General features: G+C 46.0%; 1 protein-coding gene across 11 annotated transcripts in view; it reads right to left on the bottom strand.

Annotated features, from left to right (window-relative positions):
• Window positions 1–18,981, bottom strand: part of Ubr4 (ubiquitin protein ligase E3 component n-recognin 4) — a 111,978-nt gene that overhangs the window by 67,233 nt on the left and 25,764 nt on the right. For all 11 annotated transcript variants that reach the window (XM_075944673.1, XM_075944674.1, XM_075944679.1 and 8 more), the window contains exons 18-39: window positions 18,080–18,249; window positions 16,733–17,015; window positions 15,811–15,946; window positions 15,523–15,602; window positions 14,565–14,693; window positions 13,666–13,848; window positions 13,407–13,529; window positions 13,084–13,313; window positions 11,572–11,693; window positions 10,640–10,737; window positions 9,313–9,470; window positions 8,460–8,669; window positions 7,192–7,293; window positions 6,787–6,887; window positions 6,358–6,556; window positions 5,149–5,337; window positions 4,464–4,527; window positions 3,100–3,291; window positions 2,563–2,633; window positions 2,336–2,483; window positions 1,746–1,973; window positions 1,119–1,289 (exon numbers count right to left, since the gene is read on the bottom strand). In XM_075944673.1, the coding sequence (XP_075800788.1) occupies window positions 1,119–1,289; window positions 1,746–1,973; window positions 2,336–2,483; window positions 2,563–2,633; window positions 3,100–3,291; window positions 4,464–4,527; window positions 5,149–5,337; window positions 6,358–6,556; window positions 6,787–6,887; window positions 7,192–7,293; window positions 8,460–8,669; window positions 9,313–9,470; window positions 10,640–10,737; window positions 11,572–11,693; window positions 13,084–13,313; window positions 13,407–13,529; window positions 13,666–13,848; window positions 14,565–14,693; window positions 15,523–15,602; window positions 15,811–15,946; window positions 16,733–17,015; window positions 18,080–18,249 (3,387 nt within the window). The remainder of the gene's footprint in view (window positions 1–1,118; window positions 1,290–1,745; window positions 1,974–2,335; window positions 2,484–2,562; window positions 2,634–3,099; window positions 3,292–4,463; window positions 4,528–5,148; window positions 5,338–6,357; window positions 6,557–6,786; window positions 6,888–7,191; window positions 7,294–8,459; window positions 8,670–9,312; window positions 9,471–10,639; window positions 10,738–11,571; window positions 11,694–13,083; window positions 13,314–13,406; window positions 13,530–13,665; window positions 13,849–14,564; window positions 14,694–15,522; window positions 15,603–15,810; window positions 15,947–16,732; window positions 17,016–18,079; window positions 18,250–18,981) is intronic.

Here is an 18,981-nt window from a genome sequence, read left to right as displayed (position 1 = left end):
GGAGTTGATCAAAATAAATTATATGCAAGCATATAATTCTCAAATAATAAAATTACTAACAACAATAAAGAAAAGTAGCAGGGCAGGGCGGCAGAAGCCTTTAATCTCAGCACTTGAGAGGCAGATGGATCTGTGTGTGTTCCAGGCTAGCCTGGTCTATTATAATGAGTTCAGGCTAACAAGGGATTAAAAAAATATATTAATTAATGGACTTTGGCTTCTAATACACCATGCGTAGCTAAGTAAAGACCACTATTTTCAGTCTATTTAGAACAGCGGGGTAAATTTCCAATGAAAGTAAATTAAGTCCTGGTTGCTTATTAAATGTTAAAATCTACTTTCACTTATAAAATGATGGTAGTGATATATTTTTCTTTCATGCATTCCGCTTGGTGAAAGTGAAGTTGACAACTTGATGGGTCTTTAACTTATGTCTTTAGCTCTGGATGTCAATAGTCACAACCTTACATTCTCTGCTCTAAGAGGATCGGCATCAATGAAGCACCACCATATGTCCACGTTTGTATTCCTGGGGACAACTCTCTCTCCAATAGACCCCTTCTGAAACCTCTCATGACCTCATTCCTGGTGTCTATTCTTGCCTCTTTGGGAACTGCCTCTACTTACCCTGCAGGTCAGCAGTCTGCCGTGTGAAGCTAGGAAAATAGTTCTAAAGCAGACAACTGACAGGCTGCACCCGAAGTTGAAAGAGTAACTAAAGGCAAGCTATCTTTAACTCAAGGCTAGAGGTCAGAAAAGGACAAAGCTACCGAGCCTTAGGAAGGAAGACACAGTCAAGAGGCTTTCAGTTATCTACAAAGGACTTCTGTTCCAGTGCCCCCAGAACGGAGCTCCTCACATCTTAGGAGTTCATACATTTGGAAGCTTTAATAAAAAGAGGACTTACTTCCTAAATACCCGGATTCGTGCCAGATATAACTCATCTGTGGGTTACTACACTGCTCAGAGTACAGCTAAGGAAGGAGGTGACCACTGATTCTAGGTTATGTATGGCTGGGACCAACTAATTCTAAATCTATTCCAGTTGCTCTGCCACATACTGGGATGCTGTGCCGCACAGGTTGTAGTAAGCAAACCGTGCAACCCCACACACTCACCATCAGCTGGTCCGTCATCTCCACAACCTTGTCCACTGTATGCAGCTCACTAAGGGCCTGCTGTGCTCGGCTGCTGCTCCCCACGGCTGAAGCCTGCTGAAAGTTGGTCTGAATGGCATCCATGAGGAAATTGAGCATGTCTAACACGAGAGGAGCGAAGGAGAAATTGGCCTGAGAGAAATCGAAATACACAAGTGAAAAAAAAAAAGAAAGAAAGAAAAATCACAGGTCACATGCAATAATCTTGACAGTTTCCCTTCTCCAGAATCCTAGCTCTGACTACAGTCAATGAGCTACTGCTGAGAGGAGCATTTCTAAGTCAGGGTCCCACAGGCACCCTACGTCATTCAAGACACCCAGCACATATAACCACCTCTCTCCTATCCATACAAAATGGGAAAAATAGAAAACTCAATGGTTTCCTGAATTCTGGGCCCAGATGAGAACCCCTGGTCAAGAAAGCATGTTCTAGAATATCACTGCTGCAAATCCTTCCCCAGACACTCCTTGCATGAGCACTTCAAGAACGAGAAAGAAGAAACTGGGCTGCCAGGAGAGCCTCACAAACTACTGACTCAGTCTGGCTAAACTCTGTCCAGAGCACTAGTGCCCATCAGGAGGTCCCACCTGATTCTGCAACTCTTCACGGCACCCCTCAACTGTGCGGCACAGGCTGCTCTTCTTGGGCTTCTCTTCATCAGTAACCTTCCCATCACTGATGGTAACCTTGGCCTTGTCAGCTGGTGAGGTACTGGCATGGCGCACCAAACTCTCCGAAACCCTAGGTTCACTCTGAAATGCCGACTCCTTCATGGTAGAGCTCATGCCACTGCTAGGAGTTCGCTTCACCAGTGCCTAGGAACAGAAAATGGGAGTGCCCCTAAGTTATTGCCACAGCCAGATGAAATACTGTTAAGATACTGGAAGTAGAGGCGGCTATATATGTGATTCCCAAGCCCAGATCCAAGGGGCTTACTAAATGCCCATCTTCGCTGCCCACTCAGAGCATCAGGCCTTGACTATACAAGGTGGTTGCTGCTTTTAATGCTCTAATTACTTGGGCCACAAATGGATACATCACTCATAACAGGATGAGAACAAATTCTTGGCCACACAGAGCTAATATGGGAATTTTCTGCCTTATTTAAGCCTTCTTGTGTTACTCCTGTGTTACTAACAAGTTGCCCATATGACACTGTGAAGGCTCAATCTCTCACCAAGCAGCTGCCATCTTCTTTGGCTCCACAGTCACAGAAAAAAGAACCATACTTGGCATAGGAAATCTCATGATCCTTGTGGCACACCTTCGCACACACCGTGCACACGCCCACCCCATCCACCATCTTACAGGTATGACAGTGGTACCTACAAAGAACAGAAACCAGCAGTAAGTCACAGGTCCCAGCACTGGAGGCCCAGCTGGCCTCACTTTAAAAGAACTCACCAATGCTGGTTCATAAATTCCTTCTGCGTGATGGTGAAGGTGCAGAGTTTATTGCAGAGAGAATCTTCATCCTTCAAAGATCAATATGTCTTGTTAGTCAGACACATAACTCTGCATATAGGGACCCATAAAAGCACGTCCTCCCATATCCCATGCAAAGATATACCCATGACTAGTGAGAACCTGCCCTGGTTTGAAAGAGCCAGTTATCGGAGAGCCTCCTGCAATTTCAAGTGCAATCTTCTAATTGCTTTGAGGGTGGGGGGAGCAGATAATAAAAACCTTTAATGCTTTTGAAGGTCCCCCCCCCCGCCATGAAGAATGCACCCCCTCACCCCAAACTTGGGTGAAGCAGAACAAGTAGCTCCAGAGAGAAGAAAGGTATAATTCATTTAAAAACAACTTCTCCAAGAGACTGGCTTGGCATATCTGCTCTGCAGACCCAAAAAAGCACAAGAGCAGAGTCCTGCACTAGGCATGTGGGCAAGAAGGCTTAAATATGCTAGACAGCCACTCCTTTCTCTACTTAGCACTTACGGAGTCCTCAGCCTGGGAATCTTCCTCCTCTACCGCTAACTCTTCTACCCAGTCCGAATCCACCTCAATGACACGCTCTTCCCCATCCACGGAGAGGTGACTGGGTCCTTGGCCATTACTCTGACTCAGGGCATTTGTGACATCAGCCAAGTAAGACATAATATGACACGTGCACTCCAAGACCATCACATGCTGCAAGAGAAACCACAGAAGCTTCAGTTCTCAATTTATCTTACAAGATAAAGTACATCTGGGACTGGGAGAATGAAGTAAATAAGGAAACTAAGGCCCCTCAAGACAAGACGGGTTTCTAAGAGTCTCATCAGCATTCTCCTGCTGTTAACATTATCATTCATGCAAGCTGTAACAGGTTTTAATCTGCAGAAAGAAACAGCTCCAAAGACCAAAAGAGAAGCAAACCATAGCAGTTAGCTTTGTGTTTCTCTTAAAAGTCCAGTAGACAGAGGGTGGGGAGACAGTAGTGAAGAGCACAAGCTGCTTACAGAGGACTTTAGGTAGCCCTCAACTCCAGCTCCAGGGGAATCTAACACCATTTTCTAGTCTCTGTAGGCACCATCCCCTCTCTCTCACAATTAAAAATAGAAAGGCAGGCATGGTCGTGCAGGACTTTAATCCCAGCACAAGGGAAGCAGAGGTAGGTGGATCTCTGAGCTCAAGGCCTGCCTGAATAGATCAAGTTCCAGGAGAGCCAGAACTACAACAGAGACTCCACCCCAACCCTCCCCCAATTAAAAATACAATAACATAAAATAAATTTTAAAGCATTAATACACCTATAACCACCAAGTCAGATATCAGACTCAGATTTCTAAATTCCCAAGAGCCTCTTTACTCTGACAACTCAGTGCCAAAAGGACAATAATTCGTAGTTAAGGAGGGAGAAACTTACTGGGGTTCAGAGCCCTGCCCTGAATCTAGCCACCCTGCTAGGTTTCATGGGTGGGAACCAAGCAAAGTACTTAACCTAAGACTTTTGTCATCCTCAAGCCCCTCTGCATAGTCCAGAGCTCTGCAGGCACACTGATCAGCTGCAGCATCTGGACTAGGGCTTAGAATGCCACCCCTCACCCACATAACACTGACCCAAGGCAGCAACACAGGAGCATCTCAGGCCGCAACAAGTCCCTGTGCTTAGAAGGACTCTGCTGAGTCCTTCTCAGAGCATCACTTCCTGAGACCTGCAAGAGGCCCGAAGGCATGCAGTCAGCAGGTACACTTTACCAGTCAAGAGTCACTTCCTGCAGGCCAAGATACGTAAGAGCTCCAGAGGGAGACTTCTATCTGACCGAAGATAAGAAGCTCTTTCCTGGCTCCCTGCCCTCAGCATTCCTCATTTTCCTTACCTTTCCATGCATTACATTGGCATTCAGTTTCTCAACCACATTCTTCTGAGACAGGTACTTCTTGCTGTCCCAAAGCAAAGAAAGAAGACACACAATCATCTAAGGCACCAGTGGAAGGACCACCTCTAATCAATCTGAGATACTGTCAAGCACAGGAATCTGTTCACAGAGCACTGAGAACATGGCTTGGGCTTGGCTGGTCTTAGGACAAACAGTGCATTCAGTATTGTTTCTCCAGGACTTGTGACAAAGAACCAGGAAACTCCACTAAAAATAATGAAGACAGCTAGGCATAGTACATGTGCCTACAGTCCCAGCACTGAGGAAGTTCAGACAAGTATATTGTGTTTGAGACTGCCTAGGCTACATAGTGAGACCCAGTCTCAAAGGTGTGTGTGTGTGTGTGTGTGTGTGTGTGTGTGTGTGTGTGTGTGTGTGTGTGTGTGTGTGAGAGAGAGAGAGAGAGAGAGAGAGAGAGAGAGAGAGAGAGAATGCCCAGCTACGTAGGTAGCCTGAAATGAAGAGACACACCTGCCGCCATACCCCTAGTTAGATCTTAATACTCAGAAAGGAAGAAATTTTAGGCTCATTTTATACTACTAACTCTGAACTATAAAGGAAGTAACTTGCGATTACCTGCCTCTCCTCTGAGCACCAAACAGTTATAAAGGCTAGTCCCTCTTACCATCTGCCCAGCCAGTCCACAGCAGCATTGTGAAGCTGAAGGTGGCCAGCGCCTTGTCCAGCACTAGCTAAAGTGGCCATCACAACCATGAGTTCGGGGAAGCCAGTCCCGTCGCCATTTGCCAGCATCTCTGTTGCCATGGGCGTCAGGGTACCCAGAAGCACAGCACACACACCTTCTCCAACTTGGCTGGTGGAAAAGAAAAAAATTGACATTCTAAGTGTAGTCTTTCAAAGAAGAAAAAAAATTTTTTTTTTGGTTTTTCGAGACAGGGTTTCTCATTGTAGCTATCAAGCTCTGTAGACCAAGCTGGCTCGAACTCATCGGGATCTGCCTGCCTCTGCCTCCCAAGTGCTGGGATTAAAGGCATGCACCACCACTGCCCAGCTAGTCTTTTATTTTTAAGAGCAATTAAGACATCAGGTTTCAATGGACAGTTCAAAGCTTATGGTTACATAGCGGTGCCTGGGAAAATTCAGTGGGCCACAAACTACAAAGTCATGAATGTGGGAAAGGGACTGTGGGGGCAGGTGACAGGGGTGAGAGATAAGGGAAGCTATGGAAGCACTGGACAGATGGCTCAGCAGTCAGAGCACTGGCTACTATCCCAGAGAACCTGGGTTAGATAACCAGCACCCATACGGCAGCTCACAACCACCTCTCTTGTCCAAGGGCCCCAGCACCCTCTTCTGGCTCCCACAGGCACGGGCACAAAAGTGATATACAAACATCATGAAGGTAAACACTCATTCTCATATTCACACTTATGCAATAAAATAAAATACTAAAAAAAAATCTTCTTAAGAGGCAGGCAGATCTCTGTGAGGTCAAGACCAGCCTGGTCTACATAGTGAGTTCCAGAGCTAGAGAGATCACACCTAAAAGCAATGGGGGGAGGGGGGAGATCAGAAAGCATTATAAACAGGCATGAAACCATCAAAGTACAAATTTAATTACTAAAATCTATTAATATTATAAATTAGGTATTAAATACATTAAGTAAACACACCAATCTTGGAACTGGATTTGAACTACTAGAGCACAAAACATCTACTGAGGTTGCAATTGACAGGCTAAGTCAGCCCAGGAGTTTCTCCATAGGGAAACTCAAGAAGCTATGCTAGATTCCTCGAGTGGGCAGGAGAGATGTGAAATGCCCAAAGGCAAGGCAAAGTTCTGCGTTCTAAAGCCAGCACACACACTTCCTACCTGTTTTCCCGCACGATGTATGTGGTCAGCAACTGCAGCAACTGCCGGTTCTCCTGAATGATCTCCAGCTGGTCAGAATCCTTTGGGGGTGATGTTGTCATGCGGGTGAGCCAGGCCTGCAGGCGAACCGGCTCCACGCAGGCCAGCTGGGCAAGAGAGCCACAGAGATGAAGGAGGCTTGGGTTAGGGCTCTTCTCAGCTAAAACAGGACAAGAGGCTTCTGTCAGTGAAGAGGGCAGGGGCCTCTAGGAAGGGGCAAGAAGAGGAAGAAAGGTCTCAAGAGTTTCAGCACCTTTCCCAACTTTCTCTGAAGGATTCTCTACACTTGTTAGCACTGTCAAGCTGTGGCTAATATCAGGCAGAAGCCCGGCACAGTATTAGCCAGACATCAAAGTTCCCATAAGAAGATTACCAAAAGCTGTCACTCACTCAGTTGGAAGAGTTTGGTGAAGAATTTCAAGACGCGGTTACAGAATTTAGCAGAGAGGTCCTCATTGGCTGTGGCCATCATGATCTGCACAAGTTCCCCACTGCAAGGCATGAGGGGAAATGAGAGACCCACATTAAGACTCATATAAAAAGAACCTGCTTCTGCTTCAGTCTCATTCCCTGGGGGAAAATGGTCACTGTGAACAACCATACAAGGTGCCCATGGAATACAGGTCCTCATCAACAAACTCAAGGAGGCAGTCAGCAACCCAAGTCCTCCTCAGGAGACAAACACCCAAGCAGGCCTTCTGGTCCCTGGGACATCTGAGTTGGTATAGCTGTCTATACCACAGCCCCCTGCTTTCAGGAGGCATTGAACACGGAGTTAAGGGAGATAGTGCTCACCCATCAGAGAAGAACTCCTCCATGGCTTTCCGGGCCTGGCTGCTCTCCAGCTGCTTTTCCAGATACTGCAAACATTCCTCCAGGATGGACTCATCCAGCCCACTGAGGAGCAAGAACACTATTCAGAACCCTCCCAGCTGACTCTGAAGAACATAATGACTAGACTTGTGGAAGCCTAGCATCAACACTGGCACATAGTAGGTATTCAATAAATGTTTAATCCAAGAACAGCAAGACCTCAATTTTATTTTACTACCTTCTTTCCTGGGAAAATAAAAATGAGAGATAAGCCAGATGTGGGTTCACATGTGTGTGATCCCAGCACTCAGAAGGCAAGAGTATCAATTTCCAGGCCAGTCTGAATTCCAGTGACAGATCTAGTCTCATAACATGAAAAGTGCAAACAAAAATCCAAAGAGGAAAGGCATCTGAAGTTAGGAGTGAGCCACAGTCAGTCCATGACTGTTCCGAGAGGAGGGAGACAGTCTGCATGAGTCACTTTTGCAGGGCTAAATCACCTTAAGTTCCTCATGTTCAAAAAAACAAAAAGAGACTAGGGAGAGACTCTGTATGTGAGGTATTTGTCACACACGAATGAAGGCCAGAATTCAGATCCCCAGCACCCACACAGATCCAGGCAGGTGTTGTGGACCCATACATTGGAGGCAAAAACAGGATTCCCAGGAGTGACCTAGCTGAAACCCTGAGAATGACCAAGTAAGGACTCCCAGGGTCAGCCTTGGGCCCCGCCCATATCCACATAACTGTGGAGATGCATATACAATATGCAAAAAATACACACTAGTAATGCCAGCACTTTGAAGGCTGAGGCAAGAGGAACCCAAGTTCAAAGCAACCTGGCTGCACAGCAGGACGGGGGGGCGAATGAGAATCTGGGAAGGAAAAGAAAGGAAAGGACTTGACAAAAAAACCACAGCTCCTGGTGCGGGTACAGCACATCCCCACAGCACAGCCTAGAGAGGCAGGTAAAGACCTACTTTCTCCAGACCATCCATTTCAGACAGACAGTCACAAAACAGGACTCTGGTACCTCTGTATCACACCACACCTACTCTCACTTCAATACTTCCAATATGAACATCTGACATTCCATTCTCTCAACTGATTCCTAATTTATAGAGGATTCCAGCACCTCTTCACAAACGCCCAGAAGCACAGGACCACGGAGGTACCTGTCACCAGCATGGCACGGGGCAGAAGTGGCACATCTCACCACCAGTTGCAGCAGCACTCTTTCAACTGCTTACCTGCTGGGATCTGCATGGTTGGCCAGAATGCTGTAACACCCGGTGATCAGCTTCTCATACACACGAGCCAGAAACTCATCAGACTCCGCAGGTCCCAAGATGCGCTCCAAGGAGTTACTGCTGATCTCAGCCACACTCTCTGTGCTCGACTCCAAGAGAAGAGGTAGTAGGGTCCGGATGACCTGTGCTGGGTTCATCTCATCCGACCAGCTAGAGTCAGGGAGGCAGAAGCAAGTTAAGAAACATGTCCTAAAATGCTGCAAGGTTGGGGCAAGCCTTAGTTTAGTCTCGTCCCTCCATGATAGCCGTTTCTTTACATTTTTCTTTTTCTATTGTTTTGGGAGGCAGGGTGTGTTCCAAGACAGGGTTTTTCTGTGTAACAGCACATGCCTTTAACGCCAGCACTCAGGAGGCAGAGGCAGGCAGATCTCTGAGTTCAAGACCAGCCTAGTCAACAAAATGAGTTCCAGGACAGCCAGAGCTACACTGAGAAACACTGTCTCAAAAATCAAAACAAAGCAAAAATCATTTATTAAAACAGCAAATTAATAAGATACATTTGTGTATTAGGCATAAAAGAAACTAAAACCAGAGATAGCAATCCATCCTCGAATACTCTAGAAGAGCTGTCAGGTGACCATTGTGAAGGCAATGCAATGTATTCTCCTTTGACCAAAGTACAGGAAGACAAACTGTCCTTCTGGTAGCCTGCCCTACTCTTTGATTCTAGCAAACATGATGTAGGAATGTCACTACTGCCTCAACTGTACTGTACTCTTTCAGCCACAAACAGCACCCACATCATGAACATGTTTGGGGGGAGGCGGGCTGGGCTCCAGGCTCTAGTACTCACACTATCAGATCCCCAGTCAACCTGACCAGGGAGAGGAGGGTATGCTTCAGGGAAGCCGCCAGGGGTAGACTCTGGCCACAAAGAGTCCCCAGGTGAGCAGCCTGCACAGCACTGATGTAACTCTCAGACGGGATGGTGTCATTGGCAAATGCATTGCGCTGAAATAAGAGAATTAGGAGTAATAAAAGGATTGTCTACCCTGCACAAAATTCACTGGCAGATTTACAAAAAGCCAAAGCAAAACAAAACAAAATCTACCATGAGCTAAGGCCTCACTAGGTTTGCAAACAGTACTCTTCCTGAGGATGCTGGGCAGAGGGGAGGAGGCAGTTAAATTTTATTTAGAACAAGGTCAATAGTTAAACAGAGCAAACACCCAGTACTCCCTCCAAATGATCTGAGCATGGAACAGTAAAACTCCTGCTTGTCTGGAACAACTAGGGAGGATCTGGACTTTGCAAGGTTGCAAGGCATCTCATCTCCATTACAAGGACAGTAACTGCCCTAAGTCCACAGTTTCAAAACCAAAAGAGGAAGATGAGTCATCCCTTGCTCCTCCACAGACGTTAAAGAAAAGAATAACTGTCCACAGAGGTAGTCTGAGTGGCAAAGACACAATGAGAACGCCAACAGCACTCAACAGCCCAGAAAGCCTACGATCTGCGGCATCAACTTGCTGTGGACCACTCTTTGTACACTGTAAATATGTGTTGCTCTCATTGTTAATAAAAGCTGAGTGGCCGATAGCTAAGCAGGATTTTCGGGGCACAGAGAATGATGGGAAGAAGGGAAGAGTCTTGGGAGTCACAAGCAAAAGTAGAGGGAAGCAAGATGAACACACAGTGCTGAAAGAAGGTATTGCCACATGGCAGAGAATAGGTAAGAAATTTAAAATTTAAGCGATAGCTAGTAACAAGCCTGAGCTATGGGACAAACTTTTACAATAGTAAGTCTCTGAATGGTTATTTGGGAGCAGCCACTGAGACAACTCAGCCTTCATCAACTCACTGCAGAGATCAGCACCTGACACAGGCAAGAAAACAGTCACCACTGAGAACTCGTGCAACACAACATGTGACAACACATCACACTTAAGCAGGATTAACAGGTGGTGCAGCCGTGGCTCAGAGAAACACAGTGGTCTGTGTTGTGGTAACATGGATTGCTAGGCAAAGGGGTCACATGAGAACATCTGGGAAATCACACTACGGATTTACTATAGGAAAGTGTATTACCATGAGATCATTTCCCAGTAGCCAACTAAAGAATAAGGACACACAGAGTGGCTTAGTGCTTTGAATAAGCCCTGGAACCCAGAGGAACTCACCCAGGATCCAATGTTGGGAAACTCATTAGTGTTGATATTATTCCAGGACTCACAGACAGTCTGCACTGATGACGGTAAATTCTGCACCAACGTTGGACCTGGAGGTGATAGTACGGATGAGCAATCTGAGCAATCATCACAAGAAAGAAGGAATGATGGAGCATTTAAAGCAGCCCCCACTGTCAGAACCATTCTGTACTACGGCCAAGAACCAGTTAATTACTCTGAAGCTAACAATTGCAATGGTAAGGCTTTCATTTCCCATCAGCCACTTTCTAATCTCAAGGGTAAAGATGACAACTGAAAACAGAGGAGGGGATGCATTTCAGCAAGTCAGGCTCCAATCACCATCAAATCTGCCCACCCGCATCCCCATTCTCAGAGTAAGTATTGCTTTGAAGCCCCCCTCCCCCCCGCGCGCAAAAAATCCTGAGGGCAGGGATCATGAAGCCACATGAACAATGTTCATTGAAGCAGTACTAAGTAAGACTCCAAAAAATTAAGAGTATTTAAATGTGACACTGAGGACACACAGACAGTTGTAAACTGTAAAGGGGAATGTCTGAGCTGAACTCCAATTCTGCTCAAGAACTCAGATTTTCTGCCCTATTTTTTGCCAGATCATTCCTAGGGCAGTGGGAGACTGTAGGCCTGATGCAGTCGTCAGTTCCTGTTACTAAACTCTGAAAGTCAAAGAACGCCACGGAGGAGCACAGTAAAAGCAAGCAGCCTGGTTTAAGATTTTGGCTTCACTCTTTGCATAAGATTCATGACAAATGAAGCTCTCCTAAACCTCAGTTTCCCTGTAAGTAAACTGGAGAAACTTCACAGAGTTATTGGGAAGGTGCAATCAGATACACCTAGAGAAATGGCTGACACTCAAGGTGGCTCCAGTTAAGTGGTAAAGGCCAGAAAAGCACGTGCTCACTTACCCAGTGTGTTTGCCTTGCACCTGCTAGAGCCAATAGCCAAAACAGCTGCAAAGCCGCGCAGCTTCTCCTGGGAGGGCTTCTCAGTGGATCCCTCTTCGTTAAGGTTCTGGAGCAAATAGGCTCTGAAGGGAAAAGAGGAAGAAGAGGGTGGGGGAACTGAGTCCTGCCATGCTCAGAAGAAACTAACCTTAAAGCTCAGGAACCAGCATCTCTGTTCCCAGTCTATTCAAAGACAGGTGACAGTGCCGGCCCCTCCATGGGCAAAGGGCAAGAGCTTCCCGAAAAACAGTTCACCCTCAGAAAAGTTCCCAAAATACAATTCCATGACAAGCAAATCTGAAGGGCACTGAACACTCACTCCTATCCTCCATCCCCCATCTTGGAAGACCAACAACCTATACATACATATATGTGCACACACGAACACACACACACACACACACACACACACATATACATATCCATACTCTGAGGATATATTGTAAAAAATAAGTCAAGTGGTGGTGGTTCACACCTTTTAAGCCTAGCACTCAGGAGGCAGAGACAGGTGGATCTCTTGGAGTTCAAGGCCAGCTTAATCTACAAGTGAGCTCCAGGACAACCAGGACTACACAAAGAAACCTTGTCTTGAAAAACCAAATCAATAAAAGTAACAAAAACAGCAACAACAACAAAAAAAAAAACCTGTTCAGCTTTAATTTACCTAACATTTCCCAGCTTATTTGCCAGGGAAAATCCACCAGCAGCTCAGTTTTGGAAGCACTGGCCTAGGAGGCGGAGCAAAGCCTAGGTTCTGCAAAGAGCAGGCCCATCCACGCTTTGCAGTGTCTCATGTAGCTGAGTCAATTATTTGTGTATCTGCCTCCTAAGTGCTAGGATTGCAGGCATGGGCTACCGTGCCTGACTGTTCCCTCTTTTCACTCCCAGTACTGAGGACAGAATCTCCCAGTTCCAATTTAAGAAAAACTAGAAGTCTCAATTTGTGAGCGATCTCCACTTTGTATATATTGAAAAAGAATTTTAAACCTTTTAAACGTCATTTGCTGAGCAAATTCTATAGGACATGTAGTTTGCAAGGTTTGCTGAAGAAAGAGAAAGGTTTTGAAATACCCTCCAACCCATTTAGTAATATCTGTCTCTCAGCCTCTCAGGCCTCTAAGTCCAGCAACAGGAGGCTAAGACAGGAAGACTGCCACAAGGTCGGGAATAAACAACACAGTGAGACAATTTCAAAACAGAGTTAGTAATTGCTCCTACATCTAGTACAGTAAATTGGAAGCCCTGGGAGTGCTTCATTCTCACTGAGAACTGGAATGGTGGCACTCAGAAAAACTCCTATTCTCTGCAGCTTAGAAGTCCTTCATGGAATTATAAAAATTCAACATCCTGTGACTTTGCCTCTTGGTCACCCCTTTACACTCTGTACTACAGGGAAAACGCAAAGCTGGCACACAAGGAGGGGTACAAGCCGAGACCCCAGGGATCTCTCAGAGTGAGTGTGAGTCTCCATACCTAGTGAACGAGGCATAGGTGTCAATGAGTTGCAGCGTAGCTGGAAGGAGGTTCTTGGTGATCTCAGATGACTTATGAGGGTCAGTCTCTGCAGCCATCTTAGAAAAGTGCTCATCCAGAGAGACCTGGACCTTTGAGATAGCCGCATCCAGGGTGTAGATGGACTGCAGACTAGGGATCTCATGCAACTGCAGGACGGTGGTGCAGTCAATGGAGCAGAATGATGAGATCTTTAAAAAGACCCAGGATATTAATTAGCTATAGCAAAACGAAAGACTATAGCAGAGCCTAGTTCTGTCGTTAGGGATAGAATAATAGCACACCTGCCGGGCGAAGTACTCTTCCACAATCTCAACGTCGTACTTCACTGAGCTACACTTGGTGGAGGTCAGTTCTATGACAGAGCCAGCATGCTCGGGCTTCATACCCTGTTTGATAAGGTGATCCTATTTGGATAACAAAAAAGAGTGTTTAGGAAAATAACCTGGAAATCCAAAAGCTTTCACTAACTTCACAAGTCCCCACAGTGTGAAGCAAGTAGCCTGTGGAACTCCCTCACAGCACTGAGCTCCCCTGTGGTACCTTTATCCAGCTGACATAGGAGCTGATCCGGAGGCGAGATGACCATCGCAGAGTGTGTAAGATGTCACATTCACTCATCTCAGGTAAGTTCGTGGCCAGCTGGTTCATGTAAGTCTTTGAAGGTGGCAAAATTCCCAAGATCCTCCAGAGTATCAAGAAGTAATACTGCAGGGCGCAGGCCTCCTGAGGAGGTGAACAAAGCAGTGGAAGCATTGTGACATGCTAAGATCTCCCTAACAGAACAACTGTTAGAAAAGATAGCCTTTCAAACAGAACTGTGTGCCATTGTGAACTGAGAGGGCCCTGAGCATCTCAGCACACAGAACTGCCTAGTGTGAACTAGGCCCTCAAAGCATCTCAGCACACAGAACTGGGTGCCCAGTGTGAACTGAGAGGCTTCAGAGCATTACACCAAACAGGCAGATACACTATGACAGTATGCTCTGTTCTCTACACTGAGAAGCTACGAGGATACTCTCCAACAGCCCTGGCACCCCCTACTTTATCATCTAACCAAGGGAGAGGACAGGAGCTGGGCAGGGCTGCAATCAGACAGCCCTTTAATAAACAGCGTGGAACTGTGCAGACCTGTTTTAAGGCATCTAGAAACCCACATGCACTAACAGGCATAAAAGCTCATGCGTTAGCCTTCTAACATGACACAACACCCAGCCATTAACATGTAGGCAGTCACCAAGCCTCAGTTACATACCACTCAACATTAACCAAAACATAAGATTACAGCTGACAGAACCATGCAAACTTTGTAGAAATGCTACATAAACAGTCTGTTTTGCAAACAAATGACGAATAATAGCTTAGGCCCAGAAAGGAGCTTCAGGCCAAAATGATCGATCATCACACGCAGACTCAGCCCCTCCCAGGGACCACAGTCTTACCAGGGCAGTCACATTCTTATTCTCCTTTCTCCTGACTGTATCAAACTGAGAGCCAGCCGCAAGCAGGGCTGTCAGTGAGGTGTAAAGTTCATCGTACTTGACAAGCTTGGAGAAAAGAACTTCACATGCCTAAGACCAAGAAAGAAACCAAGAAAGACCAAAAACAATTTAGGTCTAGGTGTTGGTGCACACCTTTGATTCCAGCACTCAGGGAGATGAGGTAGGGGGATCTCTGAGTTCCAGGCCAGTGGGATGAAGAGGGAGACCCTGCGGGGGGCGGGGGGGGAGAGCAAACACTTTTTTCTTCATTTTCTCCTCCTGGCCTCACATGATCACTTAGTCTCCTGGCTGTAAAAACATCCAATCAACTTATTCTTAATTGGTTTCTCCTTGCAGCAGACTACGAGTTCTGGGCCTCACACTTAAGTTTGTACATTGATACAAGCACACAGCTGCAGGCTTTAGAATGAGAGAGCAAGATAACCATTTTGTTAAATGATTTGTTAAATTTCTGAAGTTTTCCTTTAAGACAGTCAAATGCTGACGTGTGTGTGTGTGTGTGTGTGTGTGTGTGTGTGTGTGTGTGTGTGTGTGTAGTAAAGAGCACTCAGTGTGGGGGAGTGGAAAGCATCTGACCCACAGGTAAAAATGGCTTTAAAATTCTTGAGCAGGGCAGGACGGGGCGGGGCGGGGCAGGCCAGACCTTATAACCCCAGCTACTTAGAAAGCTGAGTCAGGATGATTGCTTGACCACCCTCAGGCTTTCAAAGTTAGTTTAAGAGCATAAGAAAAGACCCTAACTCTTTAAAAAGAGGATGAGGAAGAGAAGAAAAAAGGCAGAAAAAGGAAAAGAAAAAAATTCCAGAGAATAAGAAGAAATAAAGAAAAGAAAAAAGAAAATTCCAGAAGAAGGAATAAGAAAGAAAGAAAAGAAGAATAAAAAGAAAATTCCCAGTACCATAGAATCAAGTCGGTGCAAATCCTCCTCAGAAGCCTCTGGGGACAGGACGCAGTAGAACCTGGGTTGTGGGGCTGCATCTGGAAAATGATGAACTTGTTAATCAAGTGTGAAGCATATGAAAGTCAATTTCTACAATTTTCCTGAACTGGCAGGTGATGGACCACCGTCAAGGGGGAGACTGAGGCCCAGGGCCACAGCTCCTCCAGGAGTCACTGAGCTACAGATTCAGTGCCACCAACAAGGACCAGAAGTCATCCCCCTCTTGCTGACAATCTTATTTCTGACCTGATGAAAAATGTTTGGACCAGTTTTCTTCTACTTCCTTGAACCCATGATACAGAGGAGTGTTGGCCCGGCGGCTGCTGCTGTCTTGGGATCCACTTGCCCACCCAAAAGGGGGACTCAGCAGGTTGTGCTGCACCTTTGAAATACAACAGACATTCGAGTAAAGGATATAGTCACTACTTGCTTTTCACACCAAGGACAAAAACAGATCTAGTTATACAAAAACTTGTTAGCATCAAATGAAAATGAAAATTGGAAGATTTTTCTATGATTTCTTTTGGAAAGTAATTTCTGATAATGCATCGTGGGGAAGACTGCTCCAGGAATTAATTTGAAAACTGCCGAGCATAGAATCTCTGACCCACCGTCTCATCCTCTTTGGTGTTGTCAAAAAAGGCTACAACTACAGCATTTACTGTGAGACCCTTCCCCAGACACTAATGCACATGTGGAGCCAAAGTTAAGGGCATTGTAGCTACATAAGCAAGTAGGTTGGTTGAGAAAGAACAGTCATGAGTGAACAAGAGGACACTAGTCAACAAACCCATCAAGTAGCCTCCAGTTATCATGTCAAGCTAAACAGCAAGTCTAAACCTAAAGACGTAGCTAGCCCTACCCCATAAAGCCTTCAGAGCCACAAATAAAACCTTACTGCCTGCAAAGAATGGAGCTCTGGGCTGAAGAGATGGCTCAGAGGTTAAGAGCACTGACTGCTCTTCCAGAGGTCCTGAGTTCAATTCCCAGCAACCACATGGTGGCTCACAGCCATCTGTAATGAGATCTGGTGCCCTCTTCTGGCCAGCAAGCATACACACAGACAGAACACTGTATACATAATAAATAAATAAATCGTAAAAAAAAAAAAAAAAGAATGGAGCTCTCAGAAGGAGAAGGAGAGAGAGGAGATGGAACAGGTCTTCACCTGCTCAAACAGATACACAGGGGCTTTGGAGTACTGATGAAGCAGGTAGTCGAAGATCAAAAGGAGGCGCGCCAGGGTTAACGGCACGGAGCGCATCTGAACCTCCATGTTCACACTCAGCTCCTGGATGCTCTGCACCAACATGGTGAAGATGGTCCTGCGGCCCTTCTCAGAGAAGCTGTGGAAGATGAGGAGCAGCAGCTGCAGGTGCTCGACATTCAGGTCCTCTGTCTCACTGGGCATCACCCCCTGCAGAGCACTCTGCTTCATTGTAGACAAAAACCTGGCACAAAAAAGGGGGAGCATGTCTGGTGGAGAAAACGCAGAAAAGCCCCAAGATTACAGCACCCAGTGCTGGAAGGAGAACAAATTAAAGAAGAGAAAAGCTGGTGCAGAGAAGCCAAACAGTCAGATGTGGGACCAACAAGGTGGCTCAGTGGGGTTAAGATGCTCACCACCACGCCTGCCACCCCTTGTTCCCACCCCAGGTCTCACATGGTAAGAGAGAACCAACTCCACAAGTTGACCTCTGACCTCTCCAAGAATGATGTGGCACATGGGACTGACTGCCATGTATGCACAAGCGCACACCTACAGAGTTCTAAGCCAGGCAGGAGGAGGGGTGGCAGAAGGGGAGTGGGGAAGAGAATATTATAATATTTGGGAACTTGTCAGAAGAGCCTTTAATAATAAAAAAAAAAAGGAATGAGTACAGTCCATTGTCCGCATGTTCTTTGGCTTTTAGGAAAGAGATCTGTACTTTAATATGGGTGCCCTTCCTTCATCCCAGCTCCCAGAATGCCATAAAGAACACAGTGAGCCTCTGGCATTCAAAGAGGGCTATGATCTTGCAAATCCAACATTACAGCTATTTGATCCTGGGCTAGGGGATAGAAGAGCAAAGCCTTTTAGGAAACCAACAGCTTTGAAGCCTAACCATGAAAACAAAAAAAGAAAAAAAAAAGGCAAAAAAAACAGGTCTATCTGAGGATTTGGGTGATTAAGCTGAGCTTCCCCCAAGGAAAAGTTCTTTAAAATGCATCCAAAACTGCAGCAGCCACTCTAAATGCGCTTGTGTGGGAAGGACCTGAGGCCTTTCTCCTTCAGGACACTGGTCATCTTTGGAATCCAGGCTCTGAATGGCAATTGTAACCAAATCTCCCATGGCTATTGGAAGTGTCTTTTCTCAGACCACACTGTTTAACAGAACATCCTCCACACTCCCCATCACTTCTCCACCCACCTATACAGACAGAGAGAAGCTTCTTCCAGTCAGACTGCCAACCAACCAGTGAAACCCCTGCACACAGCACTCAATCACCCACAGACCTTCTGTTACAGTCTTACCTGTCCCACACTTTCAGGCATTCTGGGACATCAGGGTCACCTTGTGCTCCAGCTTTATGTTGCCAGATAAGCAGGAGACGAGAGAGCACAGAGAGGCCTTGGGGGTGAATGTACAGGGGCCAAGGGCCCTCGGAGAAAGGAGCAACTCCTAGCTGCTGTAGTAGTGTATTCTGGAAAAAAGAGAGACACGGAACAAATCAAAAGGTTGTTCATTCACCAAAGCTCCTTTTATGAATAATAAATAACAAAAGGACTTGTCAGTATACGGCTAAAAGAAATCTGGAAAGGGGGCTGGAGAGATGGCTCAGCAGTTAAGAGCATTGCCTGCTCTTCCAAAGGTCCTGAGTTCAATTCCCAGCAACCACATGGTGGCTCACAACCATCTGTAATGAGGTCTGGTGCCCTCTTCTGGCCTTCAGGCATTCAAGCAGACAGAATATTGTATACATATAAATAAATATTATAAAAAAAGAAATCTGGAGAAAAATTATGTTGTCTACCAAATGAGAAAAACAGGACAAACCCCAATCACACCTGCAGTTTAATTAGTGTCTACGCAGGCTTTGGAAAGGACAAGTGCTTGGAGACAGTGGAATCAAAGCAGTTTTCAAAATGGCTGGAAAGGGAGAATTGGAAGCATTTAGAAGAAACTCAACACATGTCAGAGCGGGGTGGACTGGGTTTGTTTGTTTTCTTTTGTTTGTTTTTAAACAGCATCTCTCTGGGTAGCCCTGGCTGGCCCTGAACTCACAGAAACCCACCTCCTGAGTGCTGGAAGTAAACGCATGTGCCAGCACACCTGGCTAAGTGGACTTCATTTAAGCTAGTTACCTCAGACAAGTAACATCCACGGGGGTTGACAACTTGTGTTAAGTAGAAAAATGCTGCCTGTGAGAAGCCAG

The sequence above is a fragment of the Microtus pennsylvanicus genome, chromosome 13, assembly GCF_037038515.1.
Source record: "Microtus pennsylvanicus isolate mMicPen1 chromosome 13, mMicPen1.hap1, whole genome shotgun sequence".
Lineage (NCBI taxonomy): Eukaryota > Metazoa > Chordata > Mammalia > Rodentia > Cricetidae > Microtus > Microtus pennsylvanicus.
This window is presented reverse-complemented; position numbering and strand designations above follow the sequence as displayed.